This window comes from Paralichthys olivaceus, chromosome 20, assembly GCF_024713975.1.
Source record: "Paralichthys olivaceus isolate ysfri-2021 chromosome 20, ASM2471397v2, whole genome shotgun sequence".
NCBI lineage: Eukaryota > Metazoa > Chordata > Actinopteri > Pleuronectiformes > Paralichthyidae > Paralichthys > Paralichthys olivaceus.
The window spans coordinates 7,152,424-7,172,483 of record NC_091112.1 but is presented as its reverse complement, the minus strand read 5'-3'; the positions used below and the strand labels follow the sequence as shown (position 1 = coordinate 7,172,483).

The 20,060-nt window shown below is 41.5% G+C and overlaps 1 protein-coding gene across 1 annotated transcript; it reads left to right on the top strand.

Annotated features, from left to right (window-relative positions):
• The first annotated feature begins 340 nt into the window (after window positions 1-340).
• Window positions 341-19,703, top strand: dennd3a (DENN/MADD domain containing 3a). The gene is made up of 30 exons (XM_069516873.1): window positions 341-521; window positions 3,924-4,021; window positions 4,206-4,361; window positions 4,441-4,576; window positions 4,737-4,852; window positions 4,935-5,065; window positions 5,181-5,292; window positions 5,402-5,521; window positions 5,653-5,751; window positions 6,143-6,262; window positions 6,897-7,012; window positions 7,301-7,456; window positions 7,584-7,680; window positions 7,761-7,864; window positions 8,179-8,384; window positions 8,473-8,632; window positions 8,716-8,872; window positions 9,129-9,351; window positions 10,037-10,116; window positions 10,367-10,546; window positions 10,727-10,897; window positions 11,754-11,883; window positions 12,097-12,204; window positions 14,413-14,510; window positions 15,950-16,104; window positions 16,629-16,695; window positions 16,922-16,994; window positions 17,082-17,200; window positions 17,785-17,922; window positions 18,045-19,703. The coding sequence occupies exons 2-30, from the start codon at window positions 3,941-3,943 to the stop codon at window positions 18,237-18,239; spliced, it is 3,804 nt and encodes a 1,267-aa protein (XP_069372974.1). The 5' UTR covers window positions 341-521; window positions 3,924-3,940; the 3' UTR covers window positions 18,240-19,703.
• Window positions 19,704-20,060: the final 357 nt, after the last annotated feature.

The window sequence follows — 20,060 nt, the reverse complement described above, 5'->3', positions numbered from 1 at the left end:
AGCGTCAAATAACCAAATAAAAACAACCAGAGACATGAACACGAACACACCTCAGTGTTTCCAGCAATACTTCATCTGACAGAAACCATCGAGGAGAAAAATATGTTGAACACTTTGACTCTTTTTGTTTAGCTCCATTAACTCACAAGGAGGAGGCGTAGCTTTATCATCTACACCAGCCACCAGGGGGCTATCAAGACGCTGATGGCTTCAATTTTGGGTCCATCTTTATTAAACTCACAGTCTACACCCTCAGCTAACAGTAGATGGCGCCATAGGAGCTCTTTTGGACCCAGATTTGAAAGTGGGTTTTATTTTGAAACGTGTAACACAGGAAGTGTTGCTGAGTGGAGTTTGACAGACTCAGAGCTGCGGTGCGTTGGTCTCAGTTCAGTCAGAGTCGGAGTCACAGACTTCAGATAAAAAGATTAGTGAGAGCTGGAGACTTAAAGTGCAGGAGGTCGATGACAAGAGGTCGAAGCTGCTGAAACTGTGGAAATGAAATGATCGCGTGAGTCCAGGTGGGTCCATGCTTCTTTTTAAAACTTGTTTCAAGAATCTGGCTCGACTGGTGGCAACGTGTCGAGTTTAGCTCAAAGCACGTTGTCAGTAAAGATTCAATCCATGTTGTCAACGTTATCTGTGTTGGTGAATAGCAGCTGGTTGTGCTCTCACTCTAACGTTGAAACTGAGCTTGTTCGAAATGATGCTGACTCAGTTTCTTTTTCAATCAATGTGTCGAAACTGCTGCAGAGAGGTGGTGATCTTTATTTTGTTATGTCGTTCTATTTTCATTGTATTTATTTGACAGGAAGCTCATTAATCAACAGACAAAATGCTGTAACTGCTGTAACTTAGTCAGCTCGACAAGATCATGTGTATCTATGGGCAACCTGAAAGAAAATAAAATGACCTATCTGATATAAATACATATATATATATATGTAAAAGGATTATTCATGTGCATTATACATGCCATCCAAACTAGCTATTCCATAAACCCATGATTAAAACACGAATACTGACAATAAAAAACAAAACAACAAAAACAAGTACATATCCATTTGATTCACTTTATTATGTAGCCTGTCATCCGTACTTTTCTTAAACTGTATTGCATTTCTACAGACTATATTTCCTTATAATGCAACACAACACTAACTACATTTCTTAAAGGTTCAGTGTGTAGAATTTAGTGACATCTACTGTACTCATCGACTTCTGCATGTTGCAGCTGAATCCCCCTCACCTCCCCCTCCTCTTCCAAAAATGAAGGAGAACCTGTGGAAACCCTCACTTGTCAAAAGGTGTTTAGTTCGTTCAGGTTAAAATGATCTTGCAGTTGAATCAATCCTGTTGTTTTTACATATGTGTATTTGTGTGCACATGATGAATCAGAGGTAATCGTCTCCTCACTTTAACCGCATGTTGCTTAGTCTTTACTGCCAAAACAATGAAATGATGATAAACCATTTTTGCAGGTTGTGGTAGGAAACAGTTTAAGTGCAAAGTTTTATAATTACAATATACAATTTTCTTTTTTCTGTGTATGTTCATGAATTCAGTTGGATTTAGAAAAGAAAGACTCCTGCTGTTTTCAGTATTGTGCACAATATAGTAGGACTGTGTTTACATATTGTAACATTGCTAACTGGTCAATCTAGAAATGTAGACCTCATGTGAACAACCGATTGCAAAGAACAATAATGAGTCAGCAACTTCCCCATGTGTTTCCTTTGAATGGTGATTTCTCATTCTGTATAGTGTTTCACATTCACTGTCCCCGGAAAAAACTAACATCACATCTGTCAACTCCTAGAAACACAATTTTTTCTGTGTAAGCATATTACCTCTAACCACATCCATTTAGGAAGCAGTCTCCCTCATCTGTGTATTTCACTTACATAAAACACACGCTGCCAGTAACTGTAGCTGTTGTTGAGTCGATTACATCAAAGCTGCCTCCTCCCTGAGCTATGAAGCAAAACTTGTTTGTTAAAGGTCCCTGTGCAGCCTCTGGGTGCCTCAGCATGGGGTTACCTCCTCAAAGCTTGACTTTATTTTTATTAGCTGTGATGTTGAGGAGTTCTTCCACTCTGGGCATTTTTTTCCCTCTTATTATTTCTCAAAAACCTCTGTAGACGCACTGATCTTATTCAGATAGATTCAAATTCTTGATGGAGTCTCTCTGTGTCCCTCTTCGTGTGCCTCAGCAACATTCACAACATCTGGGTTTTATCAGATGTTTGAGTGGGTCTGCAGTAGTTTGCATGAGTAAGATGTATCTAGAGTTTACAAATGAGGGGTTTTCGGGGAATAGATGACTTAAATGTGTTTGCTGTGTTTCCGTGACACAGCAGGGTAGTTAGTCAGTGGCCAGAATGGCCTAAAGACAAAGAGAGACAGAGAGAAAGAAAGCAAGTGTGTCGAAGGGGAAGAAGAGAAACAGGCGAAGTCAGGGCCAAAAATAGACAACAAATATAGGAGTAAAGAGGTGAAAAGTAGTGGAACGGTTGATAGTCAGTGTCCAGGGAGGTGTGAGGAGAGAAAACAGCAGGAACGTTGAGAGATGGTGAAGAGAAAGAAAGTACAAGCTAACAGTGGTGTTTCTTGGGTTCAGTCTGCAGCTGCAACTAATGCAAGTCAGATGTTCATGTGTTCGTCCAGAGGTACAGATACAGTGGGCAGGTACGTTTATATGAACTGATGATACCAGAGGATGAGTATTAGTATGTAAGTGTACTGCAGGGTTACGTCAGGGAGAAGACTGTGGTTCTCTGCAGCTTCATTCAGTCGTACAAATGCTAATGTTCTGCAAACAGCTCACGTTTAAATCCAGGAAAAACATCCATTCTCTGATGTAGTTGATATTTTGATCCACAAAATCTGGATTAATATCCAGGTCCTCACAAAATATAGCCTGTTCATCCATAAAGATCTTTGCATTATTTATTGAGAAAATGTGGGAAAAACACCCTTTAAAAACCCTAAGAGCTATTCAAATTGAAAAAGGAATCCTGGATCCACACCAGAATGTATTGGGTTCCGTCCTGACCGATACCACATCCTTCCACTCAGCTTCAAGGTAATCTGTCCTTTTCACATAATCCTGCCAAAATGCAGTCTGAGGTAAGAATACAGAAAAATAGACATCAGCAGGATCACTTTGTCTTCTTTGAGAATCAATATACATTTTTATGTAATTACAGCTGACTGATCAAAATGAAATGGTTCCATCTTTGTAAACACAATTTTCTCCTTTTTCTTGATATTGAATTGAAACATTTTTGGATAATGAGCTTTTGATCACAAGTAATTTTTTATTGATAACCCGAAGTTCTGCTTCACTGTTTTCCTCTCAGTTCACTCAGTTGATGCAACAGACCTAACATCTGTTGTGTATGAGTGAGCCCACATGAGATTGCGTGTGTGTATGTGTACACATCTGGAGGAGGTTGTGAGGAAAGAGAAGTGTGTGTGTGTGTGTGTGTGTGTGTGTGTGATTTTACAATAAGCTCTTGCTTTTTCATTTGGTAAACTTAAATTCAGACCAGATAAGCATCTGGTTTGGGAATCGGTTGTGATTCATGGTTAAAATACACTGAACTTCACCGCAGCCTCTCGTCCTCATGTTACTTTACAAGTGACTCTGTGTAACAATAACAAGGATGAGTGATCACAGTATATTAAGTCCAGGTAAAATATTACCAGATACAAATGTCTGTTTGAGGATGATCCACTAAACGAGTTGCTTTATATTGGTGCAAAAATCTTGTTTTATCCAACTTTCCCTTGAATGAAGCTGTCGTTGGTCATCAAATTGCAACATTTCCTCTTTGGCCACGACTTTTGACAAATGTCTTCCTGTGTTTTTTTTTGTCACATCACTCAAAGTCATAATGATCTGTGCGTGTTTCTCACAGTGGGTGTGCTGGGTGTGATGGCGGAGCTCCCGTCTGGACTGCTGGAGGCATGTGTGGTGTTTGGGGCCCCCAGTGATAAACTACGAGATATATACCAGGTATGTACGTCGAAAAACTCATGTACACACTGTCACATTCAAGTAGGCATACAAAGTGTGCAAATACAAATAAAAAGCATTAATGGATTAAACTGGAGTCTGGATAATGTAGCCCTTCTGTATTTCATGAATCACACAACTGTGCTGCAATAAAAACTTGAAATATTTTCAAACTGTGTCGCAGCTTCATCAGCAGAATAAGCTAAATGAACTCCCCCTGCTGGATGCGGAGGTACTTCAAGTCCATGCCCCACCCTTTGTTACCAAGGAGACCAACTCCAACCAGGCGATTGGTCCAGCGTTCAGCCGTGTCCAGAGGAGGAAGAGCTTCATCAAGAAGGTAAGCTCAGGTTTTTTAAATGTGGACGCCGGTCATCTGTTTGCAGTCTGATCCAGTTTTGTTTTTATAATTTTTGCAGAAGAGGCGAGATCGTGTTGCGGAGACGTTATCTAATGGAGATACAGCCAATCGTGCCGAAGTGTCGTCAGTGACAGAGGACATCAGTGTTCCGAAGGATCTGGACCTCATCGCTCTGCCGCAGCTGTGTTTCCCTGGTAAAGCATAAACAGCTTTGTGTGTGTCTCCCGGACACCTGCCACTTGATATACTGTATATACCAGAGCTTCAAAAAAATCCAGCTCATTTATACATGAACGTGGCACACGGCTCTGCTCTGTCTTGTGACCTTGCTCATCTTCCTCTTCATTGTCAAAGGTGGTCTTCAGTTAGCCAATGAGCAGAAGGATGACAGTTATCACTTCCTGGTTTTCACGGACTTGTTTGGGAACCGAACCCATGGGGTTGTTGTGCAGTACTACAGAGCAGTACAGGTACAAACACACACTTGAAAACTTCACATAAAGTCACAGTGAATCCACTGAATGTAGACAGATGTTCTCATTGCTCTGTCAGTTCTGTCAGGAAGGTGTTGTCCAGAACGGCCACAGATGGACTTCATCAAAGAGTCGTCTCTACGCTCCCTTCGCTGTGTGCGTCATCTCCAAGTTCCCCTACTACAACGCTCTGAGAGAATGCTTGTCATGGTAACAACTTCTGTTAGATGATGATAACCTGACCTTCGTCAAGTGTTCCATTACACAGACAACTTTAACCCATTCTCTGTATCTTCTACTTTGTCTCACACCTCCTCCCTCTCAGTCTTCTGGTCCAATTGCGGCCTGCGAGACAAGGGGACATCGAGGAGACCGTCAAGGAGTTTTCAGCCAAACTGTCACTGGTCCCTTTACCACCTCCTGGTCAACTACACGTGGTCAGAAAACACTTGATTTTCTTCTTATGTTTGTTTTACATCTTTGCTTCATCTTTATAGTAACACCTGTTTGTGTGTCTGTGTGTGTGTGTGTGTGTGTGTGTATCAGTCCTTCAGCCTCCGTCCTCTTCAGGTGGTTCTTCCATCCAGGGAGGATCAGGACAGCCCAGTTATCGACATTGATCTGCATCTACCTTTCCTCTGCTTCACGCACACAACGCTCCTCCAGGTAATTCAAACATATACAGAGCATCATTGCAGAAAAAAGGATGAAATAGGAATTGATAAAATAAAGTGTGAAGTAATTTCAGTCTAATTGTTAAATGAGAAAAAGAGTAAAGTTAACTCTCTCCTCTCCAGGTGCTGTCGTGTCTTCTCCAGGAACAGCGGCTGGTCTTCTTCTCATCAGACTGGGCTCGACTCACTCTGGTTGCTGAGAGTCTTCTGCTGTACCTGCAGGTGAGTGTCAGAGGAACATTACGTATAAACACCCCTCACCTCACCCTCCACTTCCAAACATGAAAAAGAACCTGTGGTAGCCTTTAGTTTTCATAAAAACTCAAAAGGTGTTTAGTTTGTCCAGTCTGGACTAATGTAAAAAACATGGCGGCCTCCGTAGAGAGGATTTAAATATAAAGGGCCTTTTCTGGGATAAAGAAAACTACAATTCATACAATTTAGATGAAATGAACTAGTGAAAACATCATGAGGATTATTCCACATTAAATTTCTGCCAATAGATCCCTTTCACCTGAGTCTTACACACTGGACCTTTAAATACTGAGAACAAAATCTGAAGACACATGATAAACTTCCTCCTGAGTTACATTTCCTGTCCCTTCTCTCCCAGCCTCTGTCCTGGCAGCAGCCCTATGTTCCTGTCCTGTCCAGAGGAATGTTGGACTTTCTCATGGCGCCCACTGCCTTCCTCATGGGCTGTCACATCAGTCACTTCGAGGAGGTTGCTGCCGTGAGTTTACCAATATTACTTTGTATGTTCAGGCTTTTTTCCCATCATCAGTGATTACAGTCTTGGTTCTGGCTAATCTGATTTTTCACCCAAGTGAAAATGTTGGATATTTTGGTTTAAGTATCAAATTAATCTCAGAGCTGTTGTTCTTCCCTTTGTTAGGGAGGGTGTATAATGATCATGTTCTTGTGTTGTTTATTTAACTAATTCTATTTCTTAACACATACATAGTCACAACCAGGATTAATTACTAGATAAATAAAAAAATTTGCTTTTAGAGTCATAGCAAAAAAGTTTTTTAAAATGGGTAATTAATTATCAATAGATTTATTGTATTGGTTGAACTCGGTTGACAAAGTTAGAAATAAATAAACGACTTAAGAATATATAAATACATACATTCAAAATAAGTTATTAAATATGTAAATAAATGAATTTGACAGTTTCGTACAGTATTTAACAATAACTTCTTTATCCTCCTCTGCATTTGTGTTCATTCAGATCTGACAGAAACTTGTTTCACATATTTAACAGTAGCTGCCTGTCAGTCGCACACAGTCACACTGTGCTGAAATGAATTGTGCCCATTGTACCTACAACAAAAGTGAATGTGTGTATTTATTTTACTGTATAGGAGACGGAGGACCTCATCCTGGTGAATGTTGACGATGGCTTCATCCAGTCATCATGTTCCGAAACCATCGACCTACCAGCCATCCCTTTGTCTGCAGCTGAGAGCTTCATGTCACGGTAACACACATACACACACACACACACACACACACACACACACACACACACACACACACATAGTCCCAAACCAAACTATCTTCAGTGGATTTATTTTTTTAAAGATCCTGCAGTGGATTCTCAGCTTGAATCAAAGCTGGACCGGATGTGGACGTAAATTAAATCTTCTCTATAAATACCTGTTAACTCTAATAAAAAGGGGAACAGAGCTAAGTCACTTCAGGTCGTAGTAACCCACATATTTCGAACTCACTTGAGTTCTGACATACTTATTATCTATACGTCCAGGGCAGAGTGTCTCCAGCTTCATTATGACTTGGAGCTGTGTCACCTCGGAGTGGGCACCGATGCCAATGCCCTGCGGTGCCAACGCAGAGACTGGCAGAGACGACTGAACACACAGATACAAAACATCGCCCTGGAGCTCGTGGTCAACATTTTCAGGTTAGAGCTCTGCAAGTGTCACTGCATTAATGAGTCGAGAATAAACGAGTTTTCATCACACAGCCTATTATGTTGTCTGTCTAAATGTACGTCTCTGTCTGTCTGCTCTTGTTTGTCGCTCTGTCAGAGGCGTTCAGGACTTTTTAAACCACGAACACAGAGTTTTTAACAGTGAGGAGTTTCTGAGGACCAGGGAGCCAGCAGACCAGAGCTTTTACAAGAAGGTACATGAACACATTTACACAGACAGACACACACTTAGCTGACACAAACGCTGCACGTTTCTGTTTGTTGCCGTCTGCAGGTTTTAGAAACGCATATCTTCCACTCATTCCTGCGAGACCGGCTGAACAAGAAACGGGACACCTTCAGCCGCATGGAGCAGAACACGCGTAACAATGGACACAGGTATGAAGCTGGGGTTAAATCATAATATAAGGGACAGAGGTGATCAGGCAACACTGCAGGGATAGGGTGCATGTTATATAAGATCATATCCATGTGTTTTACTATTAAAACTATTTTTAGACATAAATATTAATGAATTTCCAGGTTGGACATTATGTGAGAATTCTGGTTCCTCATATTCCAAATGTGACCGTCGCCCATGTGTTGCGATATAAATATTGACTATAACATAATTGAACCTATACTTAAACCTTGTACTTAAAACTTGTACCAATCGTTACCTCAACTTCTGTCTTCTCACGCTCTCTTTCCAGGAATCGTGCAATGACGGAGACCCCTCGTCGTCCTCCCATGTCTGAACTGTCCAGGACTGGCTACGGAAGCTACGCAAGCCCCAGCGACCGACTGAGCAAGAGGCTCGGAGCCAGCCTGCCCAACCTGGAGCAACCCGCCAATGACGCTGTGACCGCCATCAGCCTCAGCCGGCCAGCCTCCCTCAGGAAGATGACCCCTGATATCGGTCAGTGTCATCGGAGGAACAGGAGAAAGATAAAGTGGAGAAGGAATTAAGAGTGAATTCTTTTGTAATTTAATTTATTGTATTCCAGGACTGAAGCTTCCTCAGAAAGCGGTGAAGGTTTTCCGTCTCCCAGAGTTCCCCCCTCCTTTGGCCTATCATTATGTGCAGAACTATTATTCGGACATGGTGACTTCTCTGGGGAAGGCTATTAACGCTACACCACCTGATGAATCTGCTCTTCTGGCCAGGTGGAAAAAATAAGTTCCACACAGGTTATTAACATCTCAAGTAAACCGAATGACTCTGACTAACAACCATGTCTTTGTTCCAGGTACCACTACCTGCGAGGTTTGGTGAACACTGTGTCCAACAAGCGTCTGGATGCACTGGAGGACTTCCAGAGTCTCTATAAGACGGACTCTGAAATCTTCCCCTCTCAGATGGTGAAGTCGTTGGTGGACTCCCTGCCAGAGAGTGAGCGGTTACAGGTCAGTCCAGGCCGTCATGAATGGGGACACTATGTCCTATTGCACTGTGATTTAACTCAATTGTAAATTGCGCTACCCTTGATTCACTTCATTACATCCACAAATTAACGGAACAATGAACATGTGACTGTTCAGTTGTTCCATCTTTTCTTCTTAAACTGTCCACCCTGAATCTCAGATGTGATATAAACCATCTGTCTGTAGATATAGATACTAATAACTTGAATAAAAACTGTTTTTAAAATATCCCCTTTAGGCTGACAAGCGGCCGGAGCTCAAGCGGCTCATCAGCCGGGTCAAGAGGGACCAGGAGCGGGAACGCGCAAGCCACGGCAACGGCAATGAGGAGGGTGCCATAAAGCGCTTCAAGCTGCCGAAAAAATACATGCAGCTGGAGGAGTTTGTGAAATGTGTGCAGGAGTCTGGGATCGTAAAAGACCAAGGGACCATACACAGACTCTTCGATGCTCTAACTGTTGGTGAGTTGCACAGGTTGTTTGTAGAGCTCACACTCACACACTCCTTCATCCTTTTTCCAGGCAAACATTCATTCCTTGGGTTAATCATTACCTCACCACTTCCTGAAGAAAGAGGGTTTGCCATGCAGGCCTGTCTACTGTTGTGTAACCAGGGCTCCACTGGTCATCTAACAGCATTGCATTTGGATTTGAATTCTTCCTGAAGTGGTCTGTTGACTTGCGTCTCAGTTCAGATGTTGTTGAGTCGCCACTTGGAGTGATCTTTATGCAAAGGCATTGAGGAAAATATGTCTAATGAGTGTGAGAAAGGGGAACTGAAATATTTTTCCAGAAGTTGCTGTTTTTGCTGGAATCACCAGCAGGAAGGAGCTTATCATGTCCTCCACATTGGCTCAGGTTCCTCTGCTGACCTGCCCTGCCATGGTTTAATACAAGAAAGAATAAACTTAACATCCCCAACCACTGACACTGCTGGCAGTTATGACTGCATGGAATGAGATAAAGTGTGTGTGTGTGTGTGTGTGTGTGTGTGTGTGCGTGTGCGTGTGCGTGTGCGTGTGCCTGTCAACCATCTTGGAAAATGAAGATTCAAAATTTTTTTTAAATATAAGTTTAACATGTTTTCACAGATTATCCCATTTTTTATATAATAATCCTAATTTTTGGGTGTGTGTGTTTGCTGCAGGTCATCAGAGGCAGGTCGGTCCAGAGTTGTTCAGAGTGTTTTACACCATCTGGAAGGAAACTGAGGCTGAAGCACAGGAGGTCTGTACATGTACATGTATTCTAAATTACAGTATCATGGCTCAGACATAAAATATCTATCTCACGAAAACACTTACTAATAACGACCCTTAATAAAAAGCTATTCTCTTGAGTTGACGTTGGACTGATCAATAAAATGAAAATGAGTATCTGCGTACTGTAGCTCATGATGTCATAGGTTTGACACCAGGATGAATCAGCAGAAACTAAAGCTCTCACACTGCTGACTCATATTTCATGTGATTGTCAGGTGTGTTTACCAGCATCTGTGTTGGAGCACATCGAGCCCAGCGAGTGCGTCTTCAAGCTTTCCTCCTCGGTCAAAACGGGTCGCGGTGTGGGCAAGATCGCCATGACCCAACGACGGCTCTTCCTGCTCACCGACGGACGACCGGGATACGTTGAGGTGGCTCAGTACCGAGATCTAGAGGTGAGACAAGAGGGAGGATGAAAGTAGGGTCGATTTAGAGTAGGTTGTCTTGGTATTTACAAATCAAATTAACGTCATGAAAGAGAAGTGCAGTTTTATCAGGACTAAAAGTTTAAAAAGCCAGAATCAGTTCAGGATATTGATCCACATCTCTTGTCTTTATCTCCTCTCTCTCCCCAGGAGGTGAAGGTGTCCTCAGCTCCCTTCCTGCTCCTGCGAATCCCCAGCCTGAAGCTGCGCGTTCGGGGCAGGAAGGAGGCGTTCGAGGCCAACCTGAAAACGGAGACGGAGCTCTGGAACCTGATGGTCAAAGAGATGTGGGCCGGACGCAACATGGCTGATCAACACAAGGTAAAGATTGAATTGAAAAAGTGTGTGTGAGAGTGTGTCCAATCTGGGGCAGAAGGACGAGGGAGAAGCAAGAATTTAACGGTGGATGTGTTTTTATAACTCACACAGCGCCTCTATGTAGATATCAGTTAGTGTGTCTGTGTGTGTGTGTGAACCTCAGTGACCTCTGTGGGTGTGGTTGAAATTCCACAGGGCGCACATTACCATAAAAACACATTCATGCACAGAGACCAGGTTTTTCCTTTGTGAAACCAGATAATGTAAAAATCTGTGTCTTTCACTTCTGTCTCATTTATACCCTCATTTACATTTGATCTTGTCTTTAAATTCCCCTTATTTACAGTATACCAGCAGTTTATTATGAATGTACTTTTTATATCCAGCTTTGTGGATCCACAAGTTGGATGAGTATCAATATTTAGTCTTAATCCTAATCCTTTGTATAAATCCCAGTACAAATAGTTTGAAACTTTCTGTTTTTATTATGTTGTTATTGCAGAAACTGTTGATTAATCAAAAATAATTCTGCTGATTAATCATTTGAGTGATTGTTTTTTTTAATGAAAGATTTGTTTCAGCTTCTCAAATATGAGAATTTGATGTTTTGCTTGGTCATATATTGTCATAAAGTGAATAAAGTTGAGTTTTGCATAGTTGGATGATTGTAACTGGATTTTAAAAAAAATTCTGAGTTAAAATAGCAGTTAATCGCATCCTCATATATTTTTTTATTCATTTTAAAAGTTGCATTTTTTGATCATAACATATTTTCGATTTTATACTTTTTTGTACATTCCTTCCTAATTTTGCACCGGGCTCCACATGAAGTTTATTGTAACTGTGACTGTTCCTCCAGGACCCTCAGTACATGCAGCAGGCTCTGACCAACGCCTTGTTAATGGACGCAGTGGTGGGCAGCCTTCAGAGCAGCAAGGCCATCTACGCTGCTTCTAAGCTGGCTCACTTCGACCGCATCAAGACAGAAGGTAGAGGAAGATGCTGCTCATTTTAATTTACAATTTAATGCTGTTTGCATAGTAAAACATGTAATAATATTACATATATGATTGGGATGCTTAACATTTCTCTTGACGACTCAGCAGAAGTGTGTAGATTGTTATTTCTCTTCTGGGCTTTTAGTGTGTGTGCGCCATCACCTCCAGGTAAATGTCAGTGACTTCTCTGTTGTTTATCTTTAGTCCCCATGATGGTTCCCAAGACGACTGCAGAGACACTAAAGCACAAAATTAACCCTTCGCTGGAGCTCGCTGCACCTCAGCCTGTGGACGTACTTTTATACACACCAGGTACACACGCACACACACACACACACACACACACACACACACACACACACACACACACACACAAACACACACACACAATGTAAAATGTAAAAAGGCAGAAGCTCATAAAGCTGCACGTAAAGTTTCTCAACACTTCCTCCTCTATTCCCCCTCACAGGAAAACCACAAAAAGAAGTTGGCTAGAAATGTATAAATATACTGAGGGGGGGAATTTTCTCAAGTTTGCTGTGGGAAGAGTCATAAATAGATAATTTAGCTTTTCCAGTAGGAGCTGTGAAGTCATTTGACACAGGACAAGTGAGATGTTAACATGTCAGTATCATGTGATGCTGTCACTTTCTCTCTCTGGGCAAAACATTAATAAATCCACTACAGCTTTGGACTTGTAATCAGCAAAGATATCCTGAGCTACACAATGAGCTGCGTTAGCTACGATATATTACATCTTTACTATAATAAAACAGTTTCAACTGAGTGCATTTAATTTACAAAAAGAGATTCTGAAAGAATGTTGTGCAGCTTTACTCAAACCTTCCTACCAATGTGTCCACAATTAGTTTATGCAGCTGTAAATGGAAAACCAACTCTAATATGGTCTGGGTTGTAGACTCTAACATGCAGTTTTTCTTTTGTTGAATAATTTTAAAATGTGTTAGAGAGCAGTTAGTGTGTGAAATGTCAAAGTCATTAAGAGAATTCAAGGATTTTGTAGTTACTCATTAACTATAAAGCTCCGCTTGTTGCTTAATTTAACGACATAGATTGGTGACAAATTATGAATTAACCCAAATACACGATGGGGCCACTGAAGGATTTAGTGAGTAGTGTAAGTAAATTGTTTTTCACCGTTATTGGTACGATTGAAGTTTTGAATCTTCCTCCATCACCATCATCTTCATCATCAACACCAAAACAGCAAATGAGTAAATATCTGATGTAAAGATTTGTGTTTCATTCCTCCTGTCGAGCCTCAGAGATTTGTTGGATCTATGCATCATCCGTATACAAAGATGGACGACATGGCGGCTCCCATAAAAGTGAAGCCAAAGACTCTCAATCGCCCCCTGGTGGCTAGTTATTTGATGCTGTAAAAACAGGGTGAAACGTGATTGACAGCTGAGACTCACTTGCAATTGGTCGAGCTTGTGTATCGCCGGGACCTTGATACTGAGGCTCCACCCCACGATCGCTGCTGCAACTTCTCTGGCTCGGAATGACGTCAGAAGTGCAATATGGCGACGTTCATATCAGGGATATTTTGGCCTGAATTAGGAACCATCTTTTCAACACTTTATGATAACGAGGCCCTTAAACTACCTCGCTCCTGAAAATCCCACTCATCACATTTGACTTTTTTACCACTGTTCCCCTGCCCTTTCATTTTACAATGGCTGGCAGACTGGAGCTTTATTTGGCAGGAAACATCTTGCCACAAAGCCACGTCCTTCAGTGGACAGACCATCTGGGGCCACTTAAATGCCCGGCTGGTGGCAGACTGACCCCCCGGCACTGACATACTCATTCTCTGTGATCCACACATGTACAGACACTGCTCACTTCTTCTATAGTCGTCAGCTCTTTGGGATTTCTCTCGGTGAAAAGAACAAATCTGTCCATTCAGATCCTCCCTCCTTGCCTCTCCCTGCCTCCCTCTGACTCCCCCCTCTCTCACTCTAGTGTGAATATAGGTCACTGAATTGAATTCTTGGCACACGGCTGCCTCACTCCTCCCTTTTTCTCCCCCCTCGCTCCTCTCCATTCGCTTCTCCCTTTCACTTTATGCTTCAAGAGCCCCCTCTCCGAGGTTTCACTTTTGCTTGTCGTGTCCCACCATCGCCCTGTGTCTCTCACATTAACAGGATGTTGCGCTCTTTGCTCCCGCCAGCGGTGCTTTTAAAATAGCGACGGACGAGTTGGAGGAAATCTGACCGTTAGGTGAAGCCTGGGTGGAGTCACGCTGCAACATGAAGTGTTTCCATTCCAACCGTTGAATCTTCCCTCCTGAGTGGTCACTGACATTTCAAAAGTCACAGAGTTGTTTCTGTTATGTAAAGATTTAATGGAAGGTTTTAGCAAAGTGGTTTCATATAATTTATGCAATCTGTATGTAAACTGCTTTTAAAGTAAGTTAAGTTAAACACTGTTGTTGTTTGGGAGAAGGTATAATATAATATATAAGTGCGTGTTTGTGTCTGTGTGTGTTCTCAGGTCAGTTGTGGGTGTCTGTGAGCGGAGGGAAGGTGATGGTATTTGATGCTTCCAGCTGGTCCCTCACACACACCTGCCAGGTTGGCAAAGCAAAACTGGTAAGAAAAGCCTCCATAGAACAAACTGTCTTATTCTGGTTCAGCTGCAGTCAAACCTCAGTTCTTCAATAAAAAACGAATTAAGAAGAACGGGTCAAAAACATTGAACATGCTTTAATATTGTTTTAATTATCAGTAGATGAAATAACTACTTATATGTTCTAGGTCGTCTTCACTAACAGACTCACTCTCATCAGTGTCATTGATAAAGTCCTCTGGCTCTTGTTTTGATTTAAAATAAAGCTTTTTCCTCCTGACATGTTTCAGCTGGTTAAGAGACAAATATTTTCCCTTGGTGGAGTTATAAGGTGGAGTAGGGGAATCCCCTGAAGCCATCATTGAATATAGTTTTCTTTTTAAAAGGATAAATAATAGTTTACAAAGATAGAAATCTAAAAAGCAAGTGTACTCCACATTTTCTTTAATAAAGGGAATGTTGCACCTTTACTCTGACTCACTGTTCTGTGTAAAAGGTACGAACACTGAATCAATGCCGGATCAAAATTGTTTACCTTTCGCTCCCGTTGCTTCATTTCAAACAGCACCAGTGTTATCTCCAGGCTTTCAAACACATGTTTCAGGGGGTAAACTGCGCTGCATTATTTTACATTACATTTCAGTCCCACTACATTCCTCCTGCAACATTCCTGAGTAAACGTAAACAAGTGGAAGTCGTCTACGGCGTCTTTAAGCTCCTGTAGGTGAACGTTCTGCCTAAACGAGGTTAAGGATGAGTGTAAAGTTTTTGAGGCACTTCTCAGGACTGTGTTAATCACTGAGCTGCACTACAAGCATGCAGGTCACAGTCACATGAAGTACGTTAACTGATATGTGTGTGAGAAAGATAGAGGGAGAGTGTGTGTTTTCACTGGAGTCAACCATAATATTTGCACAGGCTCTGCCACAGTTGGACCGTGCTCTTACAAAAGTAGTTACTCAAAGACTGAGGACAGTAAGAACTCTTCAGGAATTTAAAATGAAGACAAGCTGTAACTCTTCACTCTTCTGCTAGATTTCTTTTTGATTTTTGTGAGAAGCAACTGGCTGCAAATTTCTTTACAGATTAATCTCGTTTAAATCGAGATTAGCTGAAATGTTGAGGAGGACACTGGGTTCTGTAGTTTCTAAGAACAATGTTGCCACCTAGTGGAATAGTTTGGTATTTCACAATGAGTTTACACCCACACTAAAATATTTTCCCTCGTTTTGTTGTGGATTCAGAAAAATATCACAAAAATATTTGTCACAATTACCTGAATTACAAAGTAATCCATTCACTATCATCTTATTTATTAATTGATGTATTTATTCATTCATCCATCGTTTATCTGTTTATAGCTGATTCTTTGTTTTATAGCTTTTTACGCTTATTTGTCTTTTATGAAAATATACTCTGTGTCCGTGTGACTCCTGAACAGTCAAATGTGTTTTGCTGTCAGAACTGCATGCTGGGAGTTGACAAGGATCAGGTGTGGATGGGCTCCGAGGACTTTGTTATCTACATCATCAGCATTGTGGCCATGGTGTGTAACAGACAGCTGACTGAACACAGGGGGGAGGTCACAGGACTGGCGCTCGACACGGACAAATACAGGTAACGCACACACACACACACACACACACACACACACACACACACACATATACACAAGGTCAGAATAAGACGAACCACACTGACTATCAGAGAATTGACACATAGCCTAAGTCTAATATTTTACCACATATCTATTGAACCATATAAAGTATACAAACATTATATGTGTAACATTCTTGTTTTCTTCACCCCTTGTTAAACTGTAGGTAACCATAGCAACACCATTCATTAAAACTAACCTAACTCTGGGTTTAAGTGACTGACTCCCTTTTTTGGTTGCATTGCTCATTAACTATATTACACCTCTGACCTTGTGCAGAGGATAACCACTCAATGGAGGAAGTGCCTCTGCTTTATTTACAACAAAAAAAACCATGAACCCAGGTGCCTGACCATGCAGTGCTCTACATGTTAGAACCACAACCTTAGAATTAATCAATGTACAAATCAATTTAGGTCAAAGTGACACGTAAAGTGTTCAGAAGTACATGAAAATAAACACACTAGTGTACTTTGTTCTTCAGCCAGAAGGTGGCGTACTCCTGCAGTGCAGAGGGAACAGTCATGGTGTGGGACATATCAACACTACAGGTCAGTTTGAAACCAACAGTGTGTCTTTTGTTATTTTCTATATTCTGTCATGAAAGGTCAAATTGTCATAAAATACTATTACAGCTTTAGAAGTGATTTAGTTTGCTAATTCAATGATCAACTTTTACATTGAACTTAACTTTCACTCACTCCTGTTTGCCGCTTTCCTCCCAGAAGTTGCAGATTTGTTTCTCGTTCATTGAGTTTTCCATTTGAAACCACTCAGGTGAAAAGACACTTCCGCCTCTCCTGTGATCGACTGGTGTCTGTCTCCGGCTGGAACGGGAAGCTGTGGTGCTGTGAGTCTCACACCTTCACGTTAATGTATTAAAGTGGAAATCTGAGAGCTGAGTAACCAAATCATGTCTGTCTCTCTCTCCCTCCAGGCTCCAGAGACAGTATAATGGAGGTGTGGAGGAACGGCTCATTGAAACATCGTCTGAATCTGCCGGATCAACAAAAAGGAATTACAGCTACGTTCAGCTCTGTGCTGCTGTTACCTGAGGTGACACACACACACACACACACACACACACACACACCATGATTATCTTTATCATAGACTATATATAAAGATGGACGCTGTGACTCCAGTTCCTCCCATCATCCAGAAATGAAGCCAAAGTAACACTGATATACGAACATCCTGTGAAGATGACGTCATTTGGAGCAATCAGAGGAAGGAGCCAAAGTATTGCGGTCCCACCCATACACATGCTCGACCAATCGTGAGGCAGTCTCAGCTGTCAGTCATGATGTGTCACTTCCTTTTTGATTGCATCAAATAACCAATTGAACCCAAACTTAATGGGGAAATTAACCTTTGAACATTTGTCAGAGTTTAGTTTATGCACTCTGACTTTTTAATTTGTTCCATGTCCCATCCAATAACATGGAGGAGGCAGGGATAATAGGCTATACAGCAGCCAGCCACCAGGGGGTGATCGAGCACTTAGGCTTCACTTCTTGGAGCAGTCATGTCGTCCATCTTTACAGTCTGTGATCTTTACCTTTCTGTTGTTCTGTGTTCTATTGAAGCACTTTTCACTCATGTTTGTGTGTGATGTGTGTTTCTGTTGTGTCTGTCAGAGGGAGGAGCTGTGGAGTGTGTGTGTGGACTCAGGAGAAGTGTGTATCTGGTGTATGAAGGACCCTACCAAACCGTTCCACCGTGTGGCGCTACAGGACTGCACTGGATGTTACTGCATGATTAAAGTGAAAAATCAGGTTATTATACAGAACTCGTGCACCAACACACAGAATTAAATGCATAAATCCCCTTCGATGCATGATAACATGAGCAGTGACGTGAAATAAAACCACACTGTGTGACTCCTGTTCCCCTCCAGGTGTGGGTTGGTGGTGTGGGCCGCAGCTCCACCAAAGGAAAGATTTACATCCTGGACGCAGAGCGCCGACTCGTCCTGAAGGAGCTTCACGGCCACAGCGACAAGGTGACAGCGCTGTGCTCAGCTGAGGACCGCTACGTCCTCAGCGGTGCCGGCAAACACGATGGGAAGGTTGCAATCTGGAAGGTGGAGTAGTGAGTACTACGGACTGGAAACGGACAAAGTAACCCTGTTGACGCTCACTGAAAGGACAGTATAGAATCTGTGGGAAAACACAAAGGGCCTAGTATCGGGAGGGGAATCAAATTCACAACCTCGACCTGTAACTGCGTCACAGAGATATGAAGGAATCACATTTTAGTCATGTGGAGATTACATTTAGCGTCACCAGCTGAGCGGCATCTCCTGCCCGCTATGAAATGGTGAAATGCTGACATTACCGATTATAAAGGAACATGAAGGACACATGAAGACTGAAAAAAGAAAAGTGGACGCAGACAAGTTCTGCTGGATTTTGACTTTTAATCCAAACTGCTTCACTTTACTGAAGGTTTATACATTTTGAGCATTTATGTTCCACTCCTCCCATGCATTATGTAATGCTGCACCCTGTTTATTGTGAGTTTAATCACACTAGTGTTACGTGGGAACATCGTGTGACTGAGCCGAGCCTCCAGCTGTGTCTTTGAGCCAAATCCCGCAGCTCGAACTACCCTGAAAATAAAACTGGAGAGTTCGCCGTCGCTGCGGGGAAGCTTATTATGATGGAAGTTATCCTTTGATGGAAAACACACAGAGGAGAGTGATGGGAAGAAGATACAGAGCTGGGACTCGTGACACACCACCGACACGTGATGTACAGTGAGGTGTGTCTCAGAGGAACTGAAGAACGTCCTGCAACAACTGGAGTCTGTCAGCAATTAAAAAAGCATAATAAGGACCAATCCTCTCAGTATAAACCTGATATTTACCTTGCTGTTAAAGTTTCTACATTTTTCTTTACAGATATAGTTTGATCCGTTTTAACAAGGAAGGGTTTTGTCTCACACAGAGGATATGAAGGTCCTAGTCAACAAACCCAAGTTCCTGGCTTTAAAACACTTCATGCATATTTGAATGAAGATATTTATCATTTAAGGAAAAACACAAGCCATAAAACACATATGTTAAATATCTATTTATATTCTGTAGACATTAGTGTTTTCTACAGTGTTACAAGTATTTACAAAGTGAAACCAGACAGACTGATGATATTGATTCTTCAAATATGGAGAATGTTGTTTTCTTACTTTTCGTGTCCCATGCAACAAGTAAACTTTCTGTGATTCCTGAAAATGACTTTTATGAAGAAAGTGCACTTTTTAACTTTTTAACAAAACATTACCGGTGGGATTTAAGCAATAAAACATTTGATCGAGGTTCGATCAAAGGTTTAACTCCTCGTTTACTAATGAATCTATACAGTTTATATAACAGTTGAACATAAACGTGACATGTATTACAAAACTGATATCTACAACAACTCAACCAATGTATTTATATATATTTTTTTCCAACTGAATTTTTTTATGACCATATGAAACTGCACAATATTTCTTCTGAAAGATTGTTAACAAAGTGTTTTTAAAGCAACAGTGATCAATACACTATTTAAAAGGACTGTGGAGTTTGTCTTTATTTCCAACCAGAGGTGACTTTCTCTGACAGTCGACCTTTGACCTCAGGGTTGCAGAGGACACACATTGACTCTCAGGATGGAAAAGACACATTTTTCTTATATGTTATATCTATTGCATGTATTTCTCTACGTGCTTATCACACATTGATCGTTGCGTCTTTCTTGGGCATCACTAAAACATGTTATTCAACAGTTTGGGAAACACTGCACCATGTAATAAATTCAGGTTGAGCATTTTGCTATGTGACAAATTCCTAGATCTTCAAATTGTATTGCGTAAACTTTGTTTTACTTCTCGCAAAACTAAGTCCTGTAATCAAATGATCATATTATCACTA